At 52.3% G+C, this 24,047-nt stretch overlaps 1 protein-coding gene across 1 annotated transcript; it reads left to right on the top strand.

Annotated features, from left to right (window-relative positions):
* Positions 1 to 707: 707 nt before the first annotated feature.
* Positions 708 to 2,927, top strand: VRTN (vertebrae development associated). The gene has a single exon (XM_040975601.1). It carries the CDS (start codon positions 708 to 710, stop codon positions 2,925 to 2,927), a length of 2,220 nt encoding a protein of 739 aa, XP_040831535.1.
* Positions 2,928 to 24,047: the final 21,120 nt, after the last annotated feature.

Here is a 24,047-nt window from a genome sequence, read left to right as displayed (position 1 = left end):
CCCATGTGGGATCCTGGTGGATGCAAGGCAAGGCCTACAGACACTTGGTTACCGCACCAGGCCTAAGGGTGTTCTTAAGTAAAGCAAATCTTTGAAAAAAATTTTGTTTTGAGTATGCGATTAAGAACATAAAGACTTCTAATATACTGTGATTGCACTGTTGTCTCAGCTCACACTATCACAGTTTTCCTTAAATGCTAGCTAGTATGTGGGCAAAAAAGGCAATAATATCCCACCATTATATTTATAATGACACGTTAGTGTGTCCTCTTATTAGGAAAGTAGCGTAACAAGGGCAGAACTTATGCAGTTGTGTGACTCAGTGTGTGTGGTGCTAGGTGTTGTCCGAGCAGATGGCAGCTGATCCTTTGTGTTCTCAGAATGGGGAAACGTGTCTCTCCCTGTCTCCAGTCTCTACTTTCACAGTCTCTGTTCTGCCTGCACCCATCCTACAGGACCTGTGGATTGTCATTCCCACCCTCCAGAGGAGGTCCCAAAGCACAGAGAGTTTGAATGAGATGCCCAAGGTGGAGTTAGGATGCATCCCTCAGTACCAGAGATGAGACACACCCAAGGAGCCTGTCAGCCAGCAGCTTCCCTGGGGAGAGTGGTAGGGAGTGGAGAAAGCCCAGGGGTAGACCAGTCTTTGTTTCTGGGTGTCACGTGGGTCCCTTGTCCTCACCTCTGCCTCTCTGCTTTCTGCCAGGATGACTTCTCGGGACCAGCTGGTGCAGCAGGTGCTGGGTGAGCTGCAGGAGGCTGTGGAGTCCGAGGGCCTGGAGGGTCTCCTTGGAGCGGCTCTGGAAGCCAAGCGGGTGCTGACTTCCTTCAGCCTCCCTACCTGCCGGAAGGGAGCAAGCTCCGGACCACAGGTGCTCGAGGTGGACTCGGTGGCCCTGAGCCTGTACCCGGAGGATGCTCCCCGGAACATGCTGCCGCTGGTGTGCAAGGGAGAGGGAAGCCTGCTCTTCGAGGCGGTCAGCTTGCTGCTGTGGGGGGACTCTGGGCTCAGCCTGGAGCTGCGGGCCCGCACCGTGGTGGAGATGTTGTTGCACAGACACTACTACCTCCAGGGCATGATTGAGTCCAAGGTCATGCTGCAGGCGGTGCGCTACTCCCTGTGTTCCGAGGAATCTCCTGAGATGACCAGCCTGCCGTCTGCCACATTAGAGGCCATCTTCGATGCTGACGTCAAGGCCACCTGCTTCCCCAGCAGCTTCTCTAACGTGTGGCACTTGTATGCCCTAGCCTCCGTCCTGGAACGCAACATCTACTCAATCTACCCCATGCGCAACCTCAAGATTCGGCCCTACTTCAACCGTGTCATTCGGCCCCGCCGCTGCGACCACGAGCCTTCCACCCTACACATCATGTGGGCCGGTCAGCCCCTCTCCAGCCACCTCTTCCGCCACCAGTACTTTGCCCCCGTGGTGGGGCTGGAGGAGGTGGAGGTCGAAGAGGCTCCCAGCCTCTCTGGGCCTCCAACTCTGGTCCCACTGCAGCCGCTACCGCCAGCCAAGACCCTGGAGCTGCTCAACCGTGACCCGGGCCTCAGTTACTCGCACCTGTGCGAGCGTTACAGTGTTACCAAGAGCACCTTCTACCGCTGGCGGCGGCAATCGCAGGAGCACCGGCAGAAGGTGGCCTCCCGCTTCTCGGCCAAGCACTTCCTGCAAGACAGCTTCCACCGCGGGGGTGTCGTGCCCCTGCAACAGTTCCTCCAGAGGTTCCCCGATGTCTCCCGCTCCACCTACTATGCCTGGAAGCACGAGTTGCTGGGCTCTGGCGGCAGCGGTAGTGGTGGCGGCGATGAGTGTGCCGAATCCCCGGCACTGGCTGCCACGGAGCTGACCGCAGAGAAGCCCCCAGAGGAGCAGGTGGCCGAAGGCCCCGTGTGCTCCTTGCTGTCAGCGTCCAGCCCAGGAGGCGTGCTGATGATGCAGCGGGCCAAGATGTATCTGGAGCATTGCATCTCTCTGAACACGCTGGTGCCCTATCGCTGTTTCAAACGCAGGTTCCCCGGCATCTCCCGTTCCACCTACTACAACTGGCGCCGCAAAGCCCTCCGCAGGAATCTTGCCTCGAAGCCGGCTACGGCTTCGGAGCCAGTGGTCACTACAGCAGAGGCTCCCCAGCCCACGGCTGCTGTGGAACCTGCTCTGCTCCTTGGGAAGGGTGAGGTGGGAGAAGAAGAGGCGGAGAAAGCTGGGGCGGGCCCCCCTGCACCCCAGGAGCTGCCGCCACCCAAGTTGCCCAAGATACGCCTGTCCCGGTGGCAGAGGCGGTTGCGCCGGGCAGCCCGCAAGCAAGTACTGCGGGGACACATGCCATTCTGTCGCTTCCGCCTCCGCTACCCCAGCCTGTCACCCTCCACCTTCTGGGTCTGGAAGAGTCTTGCCCGGGGCTGGCCTGGAGGTCTGTCCAAACTCCGGGTTCCAATGGCACCAGTGGCCCCCATGGACCCGGAAAGGAGCGGTGCAAAACGCGAATTGGGGAAGCCAGAGAAAGATGCCAGTGGGGGTGTGATAAATGTGACGGGTCCACCTGAGCTCACCTTGCCCACGGGGGCTTCTTTAGGAGACAACTCCACGGTGGGGACCCAGGGAGGGCATCCTGAAGAGGGGACCCTGAGAGAAAAAGGGGCATCCGCCCAACCCCAGTCCCAGCCCCAGCTCTGTGGAGGGTTGTCGAACACCCCTGTGGTGGTGGAGGCAGCAGGTAGCAGGGAGGGCCAGGTGCTGGTGATGGACATGCTGGCTGCTACCAAGTTCAAGGCCCAGGCCAAGTTGTTCTTGCAGAAGCGCTTTCAGTCCAAGAGCTTCCCGTCCTACAAAGAATTCAGTGCCCTGTTTCCCCTCACCGCCCGTTCCACCTACTACATGTGGAAGCGGGCCCTGTATGAAGGCCTCACCTTGGTGGATGGCTGAGTGGGAGTGGGGTGCCTAGGGTGCTGGAGGGAGGGGACCCCAGTTGCCCCTGGCATTGCCAGGATGCCCTGTCTTTGCTCGAGCTCTTCAAGGTCCCCTGTCATCACCCAAGGAGCTGTGTGTGTGACTCCAGGGCACAGAGAGTATGCTAGGGTGAGAGCAGACGTCAGCCATCTGGTCTCCTGTAGACAGCTTCTGGACCACAGTTGTTCTTTTTCTGTTGATTGCAGACCATATTTTTATTGTTTTAGTGTTTTTGTTTTGACTTTCAGCGGGTTGGCTGAGCCCTGTTGCTGCTGTTGCAAGCTGTGGAACGTGTCAGTTGAAGCTGCTTTCAGCTTTTCCAGGGTGGCCATCTGTCCCCACCGAGGGGAACAGATCTCTGTCGCAGGGTGATGGCTGCTTGGTGTCCTCTGGGGCAACTGGGATCACCGCGTGCACTGGCCTGTGCCCTCCCCAGGGAGGAAGGCTGGCTGGAGAGGATGCAAGTACTGTTTAGGACATCCTGTTGCAGACTGGTCTGTTGAGAACCCCAAGTCCCCTGTCCATCTGGCTGGCGTGTACCCCAACATTCTGCTGAGCCTGAGCCCCTCAGGCAGGTGGGAGAATGTCCAGCTTCCAGGAATAAAGTTTGAAAACCAAAGAAATAAAGTGAGCGATGCCCACAGCTGTTGTTCTCTGGTCTTTGTTTGGCTGGGATGGGGTGCTTCCCCCAGCCAGGGTGCCATGCTGCTCTTGCTGGGGGGATGGCTGGGGGTGGGTGGGGTTTATGGTGCCTGTGAGGACCTTTCCCTCCCATTGGAGAAGCTGAGTACACTGGGTTTCCCACCTGTTCTTGACACATGGTCAGGCAGGCTGGGCTCAGCCTCAGGTTCTTTTGCACATGTCTAAGTAGTGGGTGGGACTGAGCATTAGGTCCAGTCGGGACAAAGCCTGGTTAAAGAAGTCATCTTGGGGCCCGGTGCGGTAGCCTGGTGGCTAAAGTCCTCACCTTACATGCACCAGGATCCTGTGTGGGCACCAGTTAGTGTCTTGGCAGCCTCACTTGCCAGCTCTTTGCTTGTGTCCTAAGAAAGCAGCCAAGCTTTCCCAAGCCCACAGCCTTGGGACCCTGCACCCATGGGAGATCCGGAAGAAACTCTTGGCTCCTGGCTTCATGTTGGCTTAGCACCGGCAGTTGCAACCACTTGGGGAATGAACCAGTGAACAGAAGATCTTTGCCTCTCCTCCTCTATAAATCTGACTTTCCAATTGAAAAAAATCTTAAAAAAAAGTCATTTTGGTGCTGGTGCCATTGTGTAGTAGGTTAAGCCTCCGCCTGCTGTGCCAGCATCCCACATGGTGCCGGTTTGAATTCTAGCTGCTCCGCTTCCGATCCAGCTCCCTGGGAAAGCCATGAAGGATGATCCCCCATCCACGTGAGAGACTGTGGAAGATGTTGCTGACTTCTGCCTGGTCATTTGGGGAAAGAACCAGTGGATGGAAATTTTCTTTTTTAAGAGACCTTTTTCTTCCTGATCAGGCTCCCTGCAGTGGCTGTCCTCCGTGGATAAGGTCTTGGGGAGTCCTGCTCGGCTCTGTCTTGTTCACCCCCACATCCAGCCTGTGTAAGGCCTGCTGAGTATGCTCCCCGTCACGTGACCGTGGGCCCTGCCTGTCTATGGCGGAATCTCCACACCCTCTGCTTGCTGTCCTGTGGGTCTGCCCCAAGCTGGCGTCCGTGGAGTGTCTGCAGAGGCCTTGGCGATGTCGCATTCCGTCACTGTCCTCTCTGAGACGTGCTTGTGCTCTGATTCTGCAGATGCTGGATTTTTGTCCTGCACTGGCCCTTTCCCACCAGGCTTTGCTGCCCCGCCTCTGGCCTTGAACTTGCTACCAGTCTGCTCCAAGGGCCTTTGTAATCTGGAGGACTTTCCCTGCCGCCTCTGACCCGCAGCGTCGCTGCCACCCTGCTCGCCCTGATCCGTGGGCTGAGGACGCCTGGATGTTTTTCTGTTTTGCTCAGATGACAGTTGCACTCCTTTCTGTTCCCGTTTGCTGTTAGGACAGGAGCCCCAGAAAGTGGGGCTTTTCTGGACTTGCTTGCACTGCTGTATTCCCTATGGATGGGTCAGTTCTTGGCAAATAGAAGGTGCAAAGAAGTGTTTGGCGCGGTAGCTTAGTGGCTAAAAGTCCTTGCCTTGCACTCACTGGAATCCCATGTGGGCGATTCCAATCCCAGCAGCCCCACTTCCCATGCAGCTCCCTGGATATATATTTTGTCCTAACCCCACGGCCAATTGTTATTGGCTACTGCACTCATCTTTGATGCTGGAATGGGTTTTAAGTGGACTTTGCCTCTATTCAGACTACATTATTCCATCCTCCAGATGAAGGCCAGACCAATCTTGGTTAAAACATAAGTGTACCCGGCATGGTAGCCTAATGGCCAAAGTCCTTGTTTTGCACGCGCTGGGATTCCATATGGATACCAATTCTAATCCCGGTGGCCTTGGGACCCCGCACCCGAGTGGGAGAAACAGGAGGAGGGTTGGAAGAGGTTTTCGGCCAATATGACCTGCAATAGCTACCTCCAGCCAGAAGATGGCAATGTGGTCCAACAAGAGACAGTACTTGGTTCCAAGCAGTTCAGTCCACCTGGTTTCCAGCTCTCAGCCCATGCTATTTACTGCTTTGTCCAACAGGGGGCGGTGCTGACTCCCTCCTGAGAGCTATCCTGGTTGGGGTTTGGTTTCTGGCCCTGGGTACCAAAGCAGGTCCTTGGCTAGCTGGATAGGGCAGGGTCTGTCCAGTGGGGTTTAAAAGCCACCTGGGTGGCTTTCAAGCTAATACGTCACCTGCAGTTCTGGCATACCATATGGGCATCGGTTTGAGTCCCATCTGCTCTTCTTTCTGTCCAGCTCCCTGTTTATGGCCTGGGAAAGCAGCAGAGGATGGCCCAAGGCCTTAGGACCCTGTACCCACATAGGAAAACCAGAAGAAGCTGCTGGTTATCAGCTTCAGACCCATCAAACTCTGGCTGTTGGCAACCATTTGGGGAGTGATTCAGTGGATGGAAGATCTCTCTATCTGTAAATCTGCATATCCAAAACAAATAAATAAATCTAAAAAACACACAGGGCCCGGTGTGGTAGCCTAGTGGCTAAAGTACTTGCCTTGCGCATGCGAGGTGCTGGTTTATGTCCAGGTGGCCCACTTCCCATCCAGCTTCCTGCTTGTGGCCTGGGAAAGCAGGCAAGGACAGTCCAAAACCTTGCACCTGTGTGGAAGATTTGGAGGAAGTTCCTGGCTCCTGGCTTCAAATGGCTCAGCTCCAGTCATTGTGGTCACTTGGAGAGTGAATCATCGGATGGAAGATCTTCCTCTTTGTCTCTCCTCTCTGTATATCTGACTTTCCAATAATAATAATAATACACACACACACACACACACACACACACACACACCTGTCTCACTACTTGGGGGGCTTGTTGGCAATGTGTAGCAGTGCATGACCTAGCCTTGCTGCGCCTCCCTTTTGCTCTCTTGAGATTGTGGGTTACAGCCATGCCCTCATCTAGTGAGTGTTGTCTGAGCATGTGGGAATCGATGGCATGCAGCTTGAGAGCCCCTGGGAGCCCCATTCCTGGTTCCAAGAGGAAGTGAATGCCCCAGGGACACTTGCTCAAGGTCACGCTCAGGAGAAAAGATGGCTCTGTCCCAAGGAGGCAAGATCTTGGCTTTGGATCTGTGCCAGCACCAAACCCTGAGCCTGCAGGCAGACATTCTAAGGGCTGTGTGGAAAAGCCGAGATAAAAGCGATATGTCAATATTTATCGATTTAGCAAAGGTTTTCTAAGTAGGGTTAAATTATTGTGCATAAAGCTGTTTCTTTTATAATCTCCTTAGAAAGGCAGGGATACCTAAGTGTGCCCATATTTGCTAGAATGCTTCATGCTGCTTTTGAAGTCAACATTTGTTGAAGTTATTTGTATGTTTTTCTTGCACTAGCTGTCTTGGGTGCCAATGTGGAAAGCAATTGCACTGAAATGGACAATGTGCGAATAAGGAAGGAAACAGAAGGTGTGAGTTTGACTTCACATCCTTTTCTAACATTCTGTGCAGTTGTAACAACTGGTTCTAAAAAATCTAAATTTAAGACTTTTATCCTAAGAAACCAAACAGATGGCTGCGGCATTGTGGTTCTGTGGGTTAAGCATCTGGCTCCACTTGGGGTTCCAGTTCCAGTCCCAGCTGCTCCTCTTCCCATTCAGCTTTCCTCCTACAATGTACCTGGGAAGGCAGCAGAAAATGGACCCCTGCCACGTGGTGTGGGAGATCTGTGTGGAACTGCAGGCTCCTGGCTTCAGCCTGGCCCAGCCCCAAGCACGTGGCCGTTTGAGGAGTGAGCCAACGGGTGAAGGTATCTCTCTGTTACTCTGTCAAGTAAGTAAGTCTTTAAGACAACCAATCAGATGAAAAAGGAATAATTAACACTTCTCCCTCTTGTTTCCATATGAGTCAACTTCAAAAAGTTCATGGCTGTAGAATTCAAAATGAAGATTGCAGGGCTGTTAGGGCCACTAAGCGGACACCTGGGTCTCAGATCAGAATGCTGGTATAAGCTCCACTGATTTCTGCTTCGGGTTCAGCTTCTGTCCATGTGCCTGGGCAAGAAGGGCTGATGGCCGTGCGCCGGGGCTCCTGGCTTTGGCTTGGCATGGCCTCGCTCTGCCTGTGAGCGAGGTGGGGTGAGACTGAGCAGATGGAAGATCTCCGTGTCATTCTGCCTTTTGCTTAAACAAATCTTTTAAAAGGTAAGTATTTTGGCACAAAAGTATTAAAAATCCCGTGGGACCTTCTAGCATGGCTTTCGTTCCTCCTTCCCAGCTAGAACCCACAACTTACCTTTGGGGTCTCACAGATTTTCAGCTAATTTCAGCTATTCCTGTACCTGATTTATCTCAGGGAACAGGAGGAAGAAAGCTTTTAGGGGAGATGAAGAGCAGCAGAGAGGAGGTTGAACAGGCTTAAAAAATTTTCCATGGAAAATGACTTTGAAAATAGCATGAAATCCGCTTAACTTTGCAGCTCCTCCCTTCCAGGCAGGAGAGCTGGGGGGACTGTGCTAGGAGGGCAGCTGGGAGGAGACGCAGCAGCACTGGTCCCTGCATCACCCTGTGTCCCTGGGAGACTGCTGGGAGGGGGGGCGCATGGCAGAACCAGACCACGGGAGCCTTTCCGGGGCGATGCTCACCACCTGTTCCAGGGGCAGACCAGGAAGAAGCACAGTGTGCTGCCCTGTGGCGCTGGCTTTTCTGGCTGAGCCTTCTCCTCCCAAACTGGATGGGCGCAGAGGCCGAGGGGAGCGTGAGGAGAGGACTGTCTTCCTTCTTGTGACTTGAGTGCTGAGAGTGACGCTCTGTTTCCACGCCTCCTGACTTGGGGGCGGCAAGTTTGTCTCTTAAATCAGAATTGGGGGGCCTGGTGGTGTGGTCTAGTGGCTAAGGTCCTTGTCTTGAATGAGCTGGGATCCCATACGGTCACCGGTTCTAATCCTGGCGGCTCCACTTCTTCTCTATCTCTCCTCCTGTCCGTATACCTGACTTTGTAATAAAAATAAAATAAATCTTTAAAAAAAATCAGAATTGGGGCCGGGGGTAGACACTTGGTATAGTATTTCACTATTCATCTTTTTAAAATATTTATTTATTTTTCTATTGGAAAGTCAGATATACCTAGAGGAGCAGAGACAGAGAGGATGATATTCCATCTGGTGATTCACTCCCCAAGTGACTGCAACGGCCAGAGCTGAGCTGATCCGAAGCCAGGAACCAGGAACCAGGAGCCTCCTCTGGGTCTCCCACACGGGTGCTGGGTCCCAAGGCTTTGGGCCATCCTCGAATGCTTTCCCAGGCTGCAAGCAGGGAGCTGGATGATAAGTGGAGTAGCCAGGGCATGAAACAGCCCGTATGGGATGCCAGTGCTTACAAGAGGGGGGATTTAGCTAATTGAGTCACGCTGCCATGACTTATTTTTCTATTTGTAAACTAGAGGGATAATGGTGGAGGTGGTAGCTACTAGGTCCAATAACACGGAGCTGATTAACGTCCTGGAAGACATTTCAGCAACTCCATGCTGGGAAAGCCCTCCACTAAGCAGAGGAGGGGGCAGGCAGGAGAGATGGTGAGCTTAGATCTATAAAAACTCCAGCCTGAACAGACACTGGGCCCTCAGTTCTCCACTGAGCTGCCTGCCTGGCATGTCAGGTGTGTATTCTCTTCATCAAATGTTCCTAGCCATCTTCCTGGTAAAACAAAAACATAAAGAAAGAAACAAAAGCAGAATGACAGGAGAGAGAGAGATCTTTCATCTGCTATCTCTCTCCCAAAATGCCTGCAACAGCCTGAGGGGCCAGCTCGATTTTCAACTGCAGCCAGGAGCCTACACCTCCACCCAGGTTCCCCCATGTAGGTGATGCAAACCCAAGCACTTGAACCATCGTCCGTTGCTTTCCCAGGAGTATTAGCAGGGGCTGGATCCTAGGCAGAGCAGCTAGGACTCCAGTTGGTGCTCTGACATGGGACGCCATAGTCCCAAGCGGAGCCCAACCTGCAGGCCACACGCTGGGAGTGGAACTGAGTCAGTGTTTCTCAGCCCTACAGCAAGAGTCCCAGGGCCCAATCAGGGTAGTTTTCAATTCATATCTTCACATAGCATCCTAGGTGATCATCATAATTCATTTGGAATTTGTTTTTAAGTGCATTTGAAAGGTAGAGAAGGACAGAGTGAGTTCCTGTTCAGCGGTTCACTCTCCAAATGCCTACAACAATCAGGACTGGGTCTGGAACTCAGTCTCAGCTGCCCACACGGGGGCGGGGGGTGGTGGGCAGGGATTCAGGTACTGGAGGCACTGTTTGCTGCCTCTCAGCACAGTAGTAAGATGCTGCAGCTGAGAATCGAGCGGGGTTTCAAACCCGGCACTCTGACATGGCATGGAGCATTCCAAGCTGCACTTAACTGCTGTGCCAAGGCTGCCCTACTCTTTGATTTTGCTAGCGGGATAAAGCAGGAAGCCGTCTGACTTGTTAGCTGCTTTATCCCTGTACCTACACAGGACCTGGTATATAGCAGGCTTTTGAAAGCTGGTGGGTTTGGAGCAGCTGGCAGTGTTTCCTGCTGGGGACCCAGTGAGGGTTGCCATGGAAAACCTGGGCTTTAGAACAAAAGAGACCCAGTGCCTGGTGCTGGCCTGCCCTGGAACAGGTTGGCACCAAGGTTGAGACAGAAAGAAGATGAGGAGGAACCAGAAGAAAGTTCATGTTGCTCTGGGATGTGCTAGATGGAATGGGAATGGACCAATAAAAGATACCCAACTGCATCTGAAATTCAGACCAAAGGTGATTTTGTGTGTGTGAGTGTAAGTATGCTCCATGCAATATTTGAAATACACTAAAAAAGCATTCAGTGTTGATCTGAATTTCAAATGTAACTATTTCCTCTGGCAGCCCTCCCTGGGGAGGCCGTGGTGCACTGCTGAGCATTCCCAGAACTCTCTGCTCTCATTAACTTCCTCTCTCTGCCAGCCAAGGTGGTGGCCAGCTCACGCTGGGCTGTGAGAGGGTGGTGGGCACGTCTTGTCATCAATCTCATCCTCACTCCTAGGAGTCCCACACATTGCAGTTGTCTGGATGATTCTGTTTTTTAAGATTAATTAATTTGAAAGAGAGAGACACATACAGTGTGTGCATGCAAACCTGTACAACAAGACAAACACGTCTTCCATGTGCTGGTTTACTCTCTTCTTCCCGCTCCCAAAATACACACAACAGCCAGGGCTGGACTAGGCTGAAGACAGGAGCCAGGAACCCGACCCAGGGTTCTCACCTGGGTGGCAGGCACCCAAACTCATGTGCTGGCTTCCGCTGCCTCCCCCGGGCACATGAACAGGGAGCTGGATTACAAGTGGAGCAGCCAGCAGCCCCTTTCATATTGCACCATGATACTAGCACCCTGGATGCTTTTGAAGTTGATTTTATAACTTGACTGCCATCACGTCCATCAGGTATTCTACCTTCGTAACTGGCTCCAGGACTCTGCAAAAGTGTCAAGGTTGTGAAAGACAGAACTGGGGAGCTGGCACAGTGAGGGAGCCCAACTTTCCAATGCAGGGTGGGATCCTGGAGCGGAGAAAAGGCATTGATGGGCCCAGTGTGATAGCCTAGTGGTTAAATCATTGACTTGCATGCAGAGAGTATTGCATGCATGGGTATTGTGCCCATACAGGATCCTGGCACTTGGAGGTGGAAGATTAGCAAACTGAGCCATCATGCAGGGCCCGGGTTTATGCACTTATTTGAATATCAGAGTTATGTAGGAAGAAGGTGAGATACAAGGACAGAGAGAGAGGGAAGAGAGAGTGAGAGAGAGAGAGGTCTTCCATTTGCTGGTTCACTCCCCAGATGGTAACAGCCAGGGCTGGCCCAATTTGAAGCCAGGTGCGAGGAGCATCTTCTAGGTATCTCACGTGGGTGGCAAGGGCCCGAGGACTGGATCATCTTCTGCTGCTTTTTTGCCAGGCCATCTCCAGGGAGCTGGATTGGACGTGGAGCAGCCAGGACACACGCCGGTGCATGCTGGTGTCCTGTGCAGTGGTTTTATGTGTTGTACCACAACTCAGTCCCACAGCTTTGAAAGCCTTAAAATGATTTAAAAATGCAATGCACGGGATCAGTGCTGAGGTATAATGAATTAAGCTGCCTTCTGCAGCCCTAGCAGCCTCTATAGGCGCCAGTTCCAGTTCTAGCTGCTTTGCTTCCAATCTAACTCCCTGATACGTCACCCAGGAAGGAAAGCATGGGAAGAGGACTCAAGTTCTCAGGTCCTTGCATCCGTGGAAGATCTGGATGAAGCTTTTGGCTCCTGGCTTCAGCCTCACCTTGCAAGCATTTGAAGAATGAACCAGAAAGTGGAAGATCTCTCTCTCTGCTTCTCCATCTCTCTCTTTAATTATCTTTCAAATAAAATAAATCTTAAAAAAATACAATGTTAAAAAAAGAAGGAGTCAGAGCCGTGGCACAATGGGTTAAATTGTTCAATTTGATGCTGGCATCCGATAGCAAAGCGTGTTTGAACCCCAGCTATTCCACTTCTGATCCAGACTCCTGATATTACACCTAGGAAGGCAATGGAAAATGACCCAAATACATGAGACACCCTCCTTCCCACTATGTGGGAGACCAGGGTGGGAGATCAGGAATTCCAGGCTCCTGGCTTCAGCCTAGCCCATTTGCAGAGTGAAACGATGGCTGGAAGATATCTCCCTGTCACTCTTACAAACAAATAAACAAACAAACAAACCTGAAAAAGGAAGGAAGGAAGGAAGGAAGGAAGGAAAGGAAGGAAGGAAGGAAGGAAGGAAGGAAGGAAGGAAAGGAAGGAAGGAAGGAAGAAAGGAAGAAAGAAAAGGAAGGCATCCCATGGTATAGTGGGTTAAACCACCAACCAGGATCCCGGCATTCCATACTGGAATGTCTGGACTTGAGACCCAATTCTGCTTCCTACCCAGCTTGAAGTTGACGCTTACCCTGAGAAGCAGTGATGGCTCAAGACCCTGAATCCTTGCCGCCCACGTCGGAGAACAGAGTTGTGGTCCAGCTTCCTGCTTTTGGCCTGGCCTGACTCTGGCTGTTGCAGGCATTTGAGGAATAGCCAGTGGATGGAAGATCTTTTTCTCTCTCCCTATTGCTGTTCCTTTACAGTTAGACAAAATGCAAAGAAAATCTTTAACCTGGCCTTGAAGTTTCAGCATGGGCTAGGCTCTGCTTGCCTCTTCCCACCTCCGCCAAGCCTTCCTTATGCTGTAACTGCCTGAGCAGGGAAGACAATTCAAAGGGCTGGAGCTGGTGTGCCCACTTGGGACACTGTATGACAGTAACCATTAAAGGCATTTCTGTACGTGAGCAGAGGAATTTTGCTCCCAAGCATAAACCTACAAGGATGTATTCAGAAAAAACATGTTAGTAACCGTGGTTTTCATAATAAGGAAAGAGCAGAGTGCCCGCCGGTGGTGGATTGGATAAATAAGTTATGGCGCAATCACACAGCGCACTGTTGCACGAAAATGAGAATGCCTGATCTACGCCGTGCCCAACAAGCGGGATCAGTCTCAGAAGCAGGATGTGCAGCTCAAGAAGCCATGCGCCAAACAGGAGCTACTGCACTATTCCACTTGGCTAAAGTAAAAAACCAGTCTGTGCTTTCAGAAGTCAGGGCACTGGCTCTCCTTAGATATAGTGACTTCTTCTTCTTTTTTTTTTTTTTTTTAAAGACTTATTTATTGCAAAGTCAGATATACAGAGAAGATCTTCCGTCCAATGACTCACTCTCCAAGTGGTTACAATGGCCAGAGCTGAGCCGGTCCGAAGCCAGGAGCCAGGAGCCTCTTCCAGGTCTCCCACGCAGGTACAGGATCCCAAGGCTTTGGGCCGTCCTCGACTGCTTTCCCAGGCCACAGGCAGGGAAGTGGATGGAAGGAGGGGCTGCTGGGATTAGAACCGGTGCCCATATGGGATCCTGGCACGTTCAAGGCAAGGATTTTAGCTGCTTGGCCACTGTGTTGGGCCCAATGACTTATTTTTCTTAATGAGGTTTTTGTATGACATAAGTTGTAATTCATGAGCTGTGTAGTTTCGTACTTCAGAATGTTTTCATTTCTAAATTAACATTATTTGTTGAAGTATAATAAACCTTTTTATAATGAAACGTTTAAAAATGATTTCCTTTTATCTGAAAGAGTTGCAGTGAGAGAAGGAGAGAAAGATCTTCCATTCGCTGTTCTCCACAAATGACCACAATAGCTGGAGCTGAGCTGGTCCAAAGACAAGAGCCAGAAGCTTCCTCCAAGTCTCCCATGTGGATACAGGGAATCAAGGACTTGACCATCCTCTGCTGCTTTCCCAGGCCATTAGCAGGGAACCGGATCAGAAGTGGAGCAGCCAGGACTCGGACTAGCGTCCATTTGGGATTCTGGCACCACAGATGGAGGCTTAACTGTTAAGCCATGGTGCTGGCTTCAATAAAAACCGTTCGAAAAAAAGATCTATGTATTTATTTGAAAAACAGAGAGGGAGCAGAATGAAGGGAGGGAGGGAGAGAGAGAGAGAGAGAGAGAGAGAGAGAGAGATTGAGATTTCAACTACTAGTTCCTGGATCTTCAGCCTAGCCCAGCCCCAGCTATTGTGCCCATTTAGGGACTGAACCAGTAGATGGAAAATTTTTTCTTTCCCTCTCTCTATTGCTCGGCCTTTCAAATCAATAAATAAGTACATTTAAAAAGGAGAAGAACTTCAAATTTAAACAACTCAAAAGTTATGAGTAAGTAGATAAACTGGACTTGAGCTCTACAAAACACTGATTCACGAATCCGAAGAAACAAACTGTTGATACAGAGTGGAAAAACACTGAACTCCCATTACAAGCCTGCACTTGGATGAGGCCTCAGAACAGGTAAATCTTACTTAGGGTAGGGAAATGAAGACAGGCCTGCCTCTTGAAGGAAGGGTGTGGGGCTGACAGGAAATCAGCATCAGGGAACTTACTAGGGTGAGCAGGAAATTCTGTCTGCTGAGAAGGGCTGGATCCACACAGGTGGATGCAATTGCTTAGCAAATGCTTGCTTAGCAGTCCCTGCTGTTCATTATGATGCAAATTCCATACTGAGAGGAAAACAAAACTAACCAAATAACAACCTTCGTTGATCATATGCATGCTGACATGTTCAGGGAGAAGTGGATTGTTTACTTTGTCTGAACTACATTTTTAAAATATTAGGATGCATGGGCCTGTAGCGGTGGCCTAGAAGCTAAAGTCCACACCTTGCACGCACTGGGATCCCAAATGGGTGCCAGTTCTAATCCCAGCGGCCCCACTTCCCATCCAGCTCCCTGCTGTGGCTTGAAAAGACAGCCGAGGATGGTCCAAAGTATGCCATCCACTGTTCCGCTTTTCTACTGAGGAGACCCATTTCTGACACTTGTACTCTACGATCAGACCACCAATATTGGATGTGAGCCCTTGTGTCCCTGCACACCCTACCTGTGCCATTTCCCAGACTCCGTGCAAGCCCACACACCAAGTCCACACGAGTGTGCTGCTGGGCAGCTAGTGGGCTTCTCCCAGCACCAATGCCACCACGGGATGCCCAACTTGCACCCTCTGGACCCCTCCATCCCCAAGGCTCACGCACTCGCCATCTCCCCACATATATTAAAAACAAACAAACAAAAATAGAATAGGCTAGATGACTACGCTGGCACACTCGTGTGATTAACCCAGATTTGGCATTAATCAGGCCCACGAGTCCCACCAGCTATTAGCTACTTTTCTGCAGCAGCTGAACACTTGCCTGGGTACAATACAATCTAAGCCATTGCCCACTCCTGGGGAAGATTTAAGTTTTTAATGGAATTTCATTCAAGAAGTATAGAGTTTTTCTTTAAATATACTGTTTTAAAAAATTTAATGTCCCATCTAACCCTGACAGCTAAAAGTGCCAGTCTATACTAAATAACTAAAGCATAAGGGACAATAAGAGAATTCAGCAACATATCCAAAACCGTGCCGGTAGGGATGGGCCTTGTGGTACCCGGGGTTTCTGTGGCTACGTGGGGCTCTGTATCCTCATCAAGGTGTTAACTACTTTGCTTCTAAACCAGTTTCCTACTGAGGTATTCTGGGAGGCAGCAGGTGATGGCTCAAGTGCTGGAGTTCCTGCAAGACCCGGATGGAGTTCCTGTCTCCTGGCTTTGAGTTGGCCCAGTCCTGGCTGTTGTGGACATTTTTGCTAGGAAATGAACTAGCAAGTTGAAGATTCTGTCTTTGAAGTGGATGAGAAAATAAATAAATACAAGCAATATTAATGTGTGAGATCTTACTCCCCCAAATTCTGATAATTGATCTATGGTGTCTACAGGAATCAGAAGTTTTTAAAAAAGATTTATTTACTTTTATTGGAAAGGCAGATTTACAGAGAGATGGACAGACAAACAGAAAGCTCCTCCATCCACGGGTTCATTCCCTAAATGGTGGCCATGGCCAGAGCTGAGCTGATTTGAAGCCAGTAGACTTTTCTGAGTGTCCTATGTGGATGCAGTGCCCCAAGGCTTTGGGTCATTCTCCACTGCTTTCTTAGGCCACAAGCAGGGAGCTGGATGGGAAGTGGAGCAGGTGGAAGATTAGCCAGTTAAACCAACATTAAGGCCTCAGCACACACCATTTTATATCCAACCTCAGGGCAGGCCCAGGGCCTCAGAGGCCATCCCATGGGAGGTGACTCATTACCCTTCCTGCCATTCACTTGGGTGCTTTCCACTCACCTCACTCCTGTCTCCACTGGTTCTCAGCAATTAAAAAAAAAAAAAGTGAGAGTTATCTATTTGAAAGCCAGAGCGACATAGAGAGGCAAGAGACTCTTCCATCTATTGGTTTACTTCCCAGGCACCTGCAAGAGCTGAAGCTGGACCAGGCTGAAGCCAGGAATCAGTAGCTGGGAACTCACTAGGTCTTTCACATGGGTGGACATGGATGACAAAATCCAAGCACTTGAACGTCCTCCAGTGGTTTCCCAGGCCGTAAGCAGAGAGCTGGATCAACCAGGACTCAGAGTGGTACTCTCTGAGGTGACTTAACTTGCTAAGCCGTGGCTGCTAGAGGTGACTTAACTTGCTAAGCCGTGGCACCAGCCCCTGAATTCCATCTTCTGTGAACTTTCCTAAGGGTCCTCCTAGAATCAGGTTAACTGGGAAGACATCAGTATAGGATGGAATGGTGGGAAGGTTGAGGGGTTAGGTAGCTGCCTCTGGCCTTGGGCTGCCAAGGGCACTGGGACAGGTCTGTCCTCCCCTCCCCTATGCTGCTGAGCTCCCATGGCGAGTGAAGGTTGGTGGTAGATGTGACCCAGGGCCTGAGTTGGGAGCAGAGGGAAGCGAATGAAAAGAGCCAGCCTTTTTTCCTCCATACATGGAGGCCAGGCAGGGGAGAGGGAGCCACCCTGGTTCCATTGTTCTCCTTTCCTGTGTGTTCCTGCAGGGCAAGGACCTTGCAGCCTCAGAGGGACAGCCTTTGTGGCAACCCAGATGAAAGGCAGCAGCTGAGTGGACAAGTTCTGCTCTCCCCTCCCTGGCGGATACTCAGCAGGCTGGGCTCCCCACCGCGGGGCCACACAGCTATCTTGCATCCCTTTCATCTCCCTGGGAGTTGCAAAGCCCTGCCCACCCAGTGTCTCCCTCCCTGTCCTCACAGTCTCTCCCCAAGAAGTGGCTAGTTTTCCTCACCTGGGAGACAAATGGCAGTGGAAGCGCAAACGTACCCGCACGGTGCAGGAGCCTTGATCCTGACCTCCGCGGGGACCCAGCAGTACTCTCCCTTCCCAGGGATGTTGACAGGGTCCAGACTGAGCCCCTGAAGGAGCAGACGCGTGTGTTGTACATATGGCTGCCTTGTCAGTTGGAGCAGGCGTGGCATGGCTCGTGCCTGGAGCTGGTTAGCTCTCCTTGGCATTGGAGCGGGACGTGGTGGGGGGAAGTTTTGAAATGTCAGAGAGGGCTGATAAGAATGTCTTTGAACTGTCTCTTGGAAGACTTTTTAGCCAGTTGAGGGCCAGTTTGCAGAGTGGAGATTAGGATGCAGCAGGCAGTACAGGGCAGTCAGAGTGGAGGTGGGGAACCTGTGAGAAAAGACTCTTTGCTGTCTGGCTGTGGACAGAGAGGCTGGGGGCCAGGTATGTGTGTGTGTATGGGGAGGCATGAGAGATCTTGCAGGGAAGTTATTCAAAGCAGTGGTCAACTGGAGATAATTTGTAAAAATTGTTTGACTTGAGAGGCAGATAGACATCTATCTGCTGGTTCGCTTCCCCAATGCACTCGGCTGCCAGGGCTGGGCCGGGTGGAAGCCAGATCTGATGTCCCCTGTGGTACCAAGGATTCAGATGCTTGTGCTGTTATCACTTGCTGCCTCCCAAGGCACTCACGGGCAGGAAATTACCTTCAGGAGTGGAGGTGAGATGCAACCCCCAGGCCCTCCAGAGATGGAATGTGAGCATCTCAACCTGCAGGCCAGAAGCTGGCTTGTGAAAACAGCTTTTAAGAAATTCCAGTGGGGGTCCGGTGCAGTAGCCTAGAGGCTAAAATCCTCACCATCCTCACCTTGCACGCACCAGGATCTCATATGGCCGTGGTTCTAATCCCGGCAATCCCACTTCCCATCCAGTTCCCTGTGTGTGGCCTGGGGAAGCAGTCAAGGACGGGCCAAAGCTTTGGGATCCTGTACCACCAGTGTTGGAGACCTCAAAGAGGTTCCTGGCTTTGGATCGGTGCAGCTCTGGCCTTTGCGGCTATTTGAGCAGCGAATCAGCAGATGGAAGATCTTCCCCTCTGTATCTTCTCTGTGTATATCTGACTTTCCAATAAAAAAAATCAAAGTGAATTTTAAAAAAAGAAAAAGAAATTTCATTGAACACTCCTTGCACACTCAGTGCGGATGCCAGAACAATACCAGCATTTACATATGTACTACTCACCGTCAACTCCACCAGCAAATCCATTTTCCAGATGGGAACATACTGAGATGCTTGTCCAAAGGTGCACAGAAGCCAGGGCTGCGATTTGAATAGGGCTGTCTGACTCCATGGTGTGTGTGGCTTGTAGACAGCGCTGTGGGGGAGGGCTGGAGGCAAGCTGAAAGAGCTAAGGGCAGAAAGAGGCTGGGAGTCAGCCACAGAAGATGGAGGTAGCCTAGCAGGCTCTCAGAGGCTGTGTTACCATTCCCAGGATGTGGAGCCTCTTTTGGGCAGTTTCCCTGTCATTCTAATGCGTGTACACACACCTGCCTGTGTGGCAGAGAGAGCTGGGATGACGATCCTTTGTGCACTAATTCTGCCACCAGGGTCTCCTTTGCAGCCGCCTCTCCTCTGTCTTCTCTGCTTATGGGGCAAAGATGAAGGCTGTCCCCAGGTCCCCTTCCTGTCTGAGCCCTCTGGGAGTTCCTCTGTCACTTTAACCTAGGGGTGCTAGAACAGGCTTTGCAGCCTGTGAAGCTCCTCCAACGAACAGAGGACAAAGCGGCTCCACGGCTGCAGGTGCAGGCTACAGCAGCATGTCCAAGTCTTTCCCCCTGCCCAGAGCAGCGCCTCCCTCTGCTGCAGTCCCCAGGGGCTGCTCTGAGAGCTGGCACAGGCTGGAGCAGGGCTGTCACCCTCTCGCCCTTCCCCTGCCATGTCACTAAAAATAGAAGAGCTGAGTGTATCCCCAGGGAGGGCTAACGGGGCAGCAGACTGGGAGGCAAGGCTGTGGTAAGCAGGTTTGGATGTAGGGACAGCAGTTCAGTGGTTCCTGGGCCTTCTCTCCTTTTGTGTTTATTTATTTGAGAGAGAGTGAGTGAGCGAGTAAGTGAGCTTCCATCTGCTGGTTCATTCCCTGCAACAACTGGGGCTAAACGAAGCTGAAGCAAGGTGCCTTGGAAGTCAAGCTGGGACTCCACTTTGGTGGCAGGGACTCAAGCACTTGAATGATTACCTGCTGCTTCCCAGTGATTGCATTAGCAGGAAATTGGATCCAGGAGCCAGAGCCGGGGCTTGAACCTAGGCACTAAGATGCTAGGTCAAAGGCTCACCCCATGCGCCCGGCATGATAGTGTAGCGGCTAAAGTCCTTGCCTTGAACGTGTCGGGATTCCATATAGGTGCAGGTTCTAATCCAGCTCCCTGCTTGTGGCCTGGGAAAGCAGTGGAGAATGGCCCAGTGCCTTGGGACCCTGCACCCGCGAGGGAGACCTGGAACAAGTTTCTGGTTCCTGGCTTCGGACTGGCTCAGCTCCAGCCATTGCGGCCACTTGGGGAGTGAACCATTGGATGCCAGATCTTCCTTTCTGCGTCTCCTCCTCTCTGTGTACCTGCCTTTCCAATAAAATAAATCTTAAAAAAAGAAAAGAAAAGAAAAGGCTCACTCTTGTCACTGGGCCTCTGGAAGGAAGAGTCTGAGACGAGCTTCCTCCCTAATGCCACATTTCAAAACACGCCCTCCAGGGCTGGCTCATGCTGTCCCTGGCCTGGGCAGTGCCCTGACCCCAGCCCACTTCGTGCTGGGAGCTTTGAGGGAAGCGACAAGGAGACAGTAGAGGCTTGCTGGAGCTGGGGTGGAGCTGGAGCTGGCAAAGTTCCTCTTGGGGGACTCCCTAGGAGAGGAGAGGACAACATTGGAGATAGCGGACCCTCACAGGTGCCCAGGCAGGATCTGATGCATTTGAGAGAGGGGGCTGCTTGGTCAACTGTTAACCCTTTAGTCCTTGGGCGGGGGAGGGACCTTGTCCTAGAGGAGGGGCCAGGGAGGCAGAGAGGGTAGAGCCGACTCGTTGACTAGAACCAAGTGTTGCGGAGTGAGAGATCATCCAGACAAGTCTAGGATGTATTAAGGAGTCTTTATTAACCAAGCTTGGTGATGGCTGTGCCCACTAGAAATGAACAAATGACAAGTCTACTTTGCAACCCAGTCTGAACTGAAACCCTGAGAGGAACAAATGGTCATTACCATAAAGTCCATCTATTAAACTGAAGACTCATGTTCCAGCTTTCCCAGCAATATAAATTATCCTAAAAGACATGCAGCAAACAAACTGGACATACTTAGAAAGCTGTGAACATTCACCTTTTCCTGGCTTCTCTGTCCATAGTCCATTACTGCTAGGCCTCACCTCTCCTGGAACTCTCAAAAGTACACAAATTAGAAATATAACATCTTAACATTCACATCTTTACTGACTGGCCCAAGCAGTGAACAGGGTGTGGAACACAGACATGCAGGGACCGTGTTTAGGGGCGACCTGTCCTCAGATTCTGTCTGCGGGAACCAGAGAGCAAGCAGGTCCTGCGGAGGCCAAGAGTCGGAATGCCAGAGCGATGGAAACACATGACCAGGACAGCGAGCGCTCCCTTTCATGGGCCTTTAAAGGGGCTTGGGAGGGGCGTGGTTATGTAACAGCCCAATACCGCTCCCTCTCAGGTTCCAGGTGATGATAGGTGAGTGTCACAGGTGGACCACATAGGTGAGGAAGATGTGGCTTTCAAGCTGGTGACCCTGAACTAGCTGCCTAAGACCACAGCACAAGTAGTTGATCATTTTAACAACCTGTGTTGTGTTAGCTTATCTGGAGGGAGTGAGGAGGGACAGGAAAGGCTGCTGGCCCTGCGGCCCTGGTCATTCCCACCACCAGGAAGATGCCTTTGACTCACCATGGGGGCAGGTTACTGTTCCCACTTGGCCTGACCTCTTGAGTCCCTGGTCTGTCACCTAGAGGGGCCCCTTCCTTGCTGGGGCCTGAGGTGCAACGAATGGGGGTCCTCTCTGCTTGTTCCTTTGCTTGCAACATTGGCGGCCCAGGCAGAGCTGGCCTGGATATCACTGAACCACAGGCCAGGTGCACCTGACTCCTGGTTTCTCTGTGGGCACCTCTCAGTCCAATACAAAAGCTGTTTGACCCTCCGCCCCCTGCCTCCCTCCACCCTCAGGCCAGGGTTTTCTCCTTTATTTCCTGTCCTGGCCATGGGGAGCTGGGTGGGTGGGTGGGAAGGGCAGCAGAGCAGGTGCCATTAAAGGGTATCCACCAGGGGCAGCCCCTGCCTTCTCGAGCAAGACCCAGCTTCCCAGTAGAGCAATGGCAGTTTCTATTTTAAAACAGTTGGGGTTGGTTGCTTCCCTACTTTCCTGCTGCGTGTTTATGGGGAGGAAAATAATTGGTAATATTTGCACAGATGTGCTGGCACTGCAATGCTTCTGGCACCTTCTCCCAGGGGTCCTCCCTGCCCCCCAGTCTGAGGAGTCAACCTGAAGGGGGCGGGCAGTTAAACCCCTGGGGGCCTCCCAGGAGCCTCTGGGAGGAAGGCAGGAGACAGCCAGAAAGCTGGAGAAGTGCAGTGCCCGGGGCACGCCCGAGGCAGCCTCATTGGCAGAGCTGGCTGCCTGTGCTCTGAGGATTGAAGAGGACAGAAGCTGAGCTGAGCTGAGCCGGGTCCAAGTTGGGCCCTCCTAGCAGGCTGTAGTGGTGGCAGGGCCTCAGGGCTCTGGGTCTGATTCTGTTGCAGAGCCTGCTGCTGCATTTGCAGAGGAAGGAGAAGCAGAGCAGAAAAAGGAAGCCATTTGGTTTCTCCTTCCTTTTCTTAAGGGCCGAGAGAACATTCCAGCGTGCTGGGAGAAAGGGTTGGGAGTTGCTGGGGTTGGGAGACAGCCTGCCCAGCCCAAGTAGAGTCTGGACTGGAGCATGTGCTCCTCGATGTCCACTTGGGAGGCCCCCAAGAGGCAGCCTGGAGATGGAGTGAGGCCTGGGATGGAGAGGGCCAGATGGGACGCCTCAGCTGTCATGCTTCCCCTGCCACTTGTGGGCAGACCCGCTTCATGATGGCTGTGTGTGATGTTTACAGGCACATGTGGGCTGTGCCTGTGCATCAAGTGGCATGTGTCCCCCCCCCAACTGGCCTCTGTGTGTGTGTCTGCCTATGTGCAGGTACATGCAAATATATGGCATGTATCGATGTGCATGTGAGTTTGAACGTATGTGCATGGGTCTGGGGACTCAATGACAGGAGTGACTGGGCAATGATCCCAGACAGCACAGTAGGGGAGAGGAAGACAGCTGGCAATGGCCACGCTGTGAGGCAGGTTAGTTCCAGCCTACTTTGGCTTGCGTGCCATTCTTGGCGGCAACTGAAGCTCGGGCCCACCTTGGGGCTCTCTGGGAGCTGGCAGGTAACACAATTGTTGTTCTTCCAGCCAACGGGCCAGACACCTGGAGTACTGACCCACCCACTGGTGCCAGTCATTAGCTGGTGGCTGCACCTATGGTGGCTGACCCAGGCCCTTCACCCTGGGTCAACTCTGAAGGGCTGGCTCCCGAACCGAAGGTGCAGATTGTTGGTCAGGATGGCAATGAACCTAATCTGCCTTGGTCAGTTTCTGCCTCCTTCCTCTCTCCCCTGCACACATTGTTCCAAGGCAGCCTTGGACGTACAACTTGTGTGCTAATATGTGTCCCAGGGCCCCACCCTGCACAGCCTGTGTATGAGCATCTGCTCATGGCTGTGCCTGCCAGCAGGTGCACATGTGGGTGTGGGGTGTGCACCACTCACCTGCCTGGGCCTGCTTGCACAGTGACCTCCAGACAGCACAGGCTCCTGGGGGCCCAAGGCAGGCAGGCTCAGGCACGGCCCTTAGAATGGGAGAGAAAGGAGTCCAAGACCCCTTTGCCCCTCATGCCCTGTGCCATTCTTGGTAGCTTCAGGCAGCGCTGTACAGTGCCCATCAGTCACCATGGCTGACACTCCTCCTTGACCTCAGATCCTCTTGAACCTGGAAGGGCTTTTCTGCAGGTCTGGCTGATGTCTTATCTTGCAGCCAGCACACACAAGCATGTACATGCAACAGTAGAGTTCCTGGCATGGTGCCGACCCTCTGACTACCTTGTTCTCCTGGAGCCACCAGTGGCCTTGTCCCCTCCATAGGCTGCTGGGGTTCAGGAGCAGCAGACACGGCCATGGCCGTCGGTCGTGCAGGACCCAGGCACAGGAGGGGGCAGGCAAAGACAGCGAGAATCCAGAGGCTACCAGGTGTTACAGAAAGGTTTATTACAAGGATAAATAAATACAATGGTCAGGCATTCAAACTGCTGGGGGTGCAAGGGGTGCAAGGGCTGGGCAGGGCTCAGGATGGGGGAGGTGGCAGAGCTCCAGGCTTGCAATGGGGACAAGGGAATGCCCAGGGCCCCACATCGTGTATGGAAGGGTTCTGTGGCTTCAGCCAGCCAGACCCTGCCTCCCAACGTCCTGCCCCCTGCCTGCCTGATGAGAATTGTAGATGTTTCCTAGTGGCTGAGGGTGTTGAGAGCAGCCCTGAGCAGGTGTTATCAGGGAAGGCGCCTGGAGGATGGCTAGGAGCGCTCCCAACCCCCTACCTTCAGAGCTGGAAACATATCCCCAGTGTCCAAGAGGTAGCTTCAACCTTCCTCTCAGAGTTGATGGGGCCTTAGATAGTCCAGGCAGAATCCAAGTAGCCTGGAAACCGGGGTTCTCCTGACACTCCTCTGCCCACACATGTAAAGA

The sequence above is a fragment of the Ochotona curzoniae genome, unplaced genomic scaffold, assembly GCF_017591425.1.
Source record: "Ochotona curzoniae isolate NIBS_2020 unplaced genomic scaffold, NIBS_Ocur_1.0 contig_2688, whole genome shotgun sequence".
Lineage (NCBI taxonomy): Eukaryota > Metazoa > Chordata > Mammalia > Lagomorpha > Ochotonidae > Ochotona > Ochotona curzoniae.
This window is presented reverse-complemented; position numbering and strand designations above follow the sequence as displayed.

What these genes read in the sequence shown, in the direction of transcription:
- VRTN (XM_040975601.1), top strand. Translation starts at nt 708, where the DNA reads ATGACTTCTCGGGACCAGCTGGTGCAGCAGGTGCTGGGTGAGCTGCAG.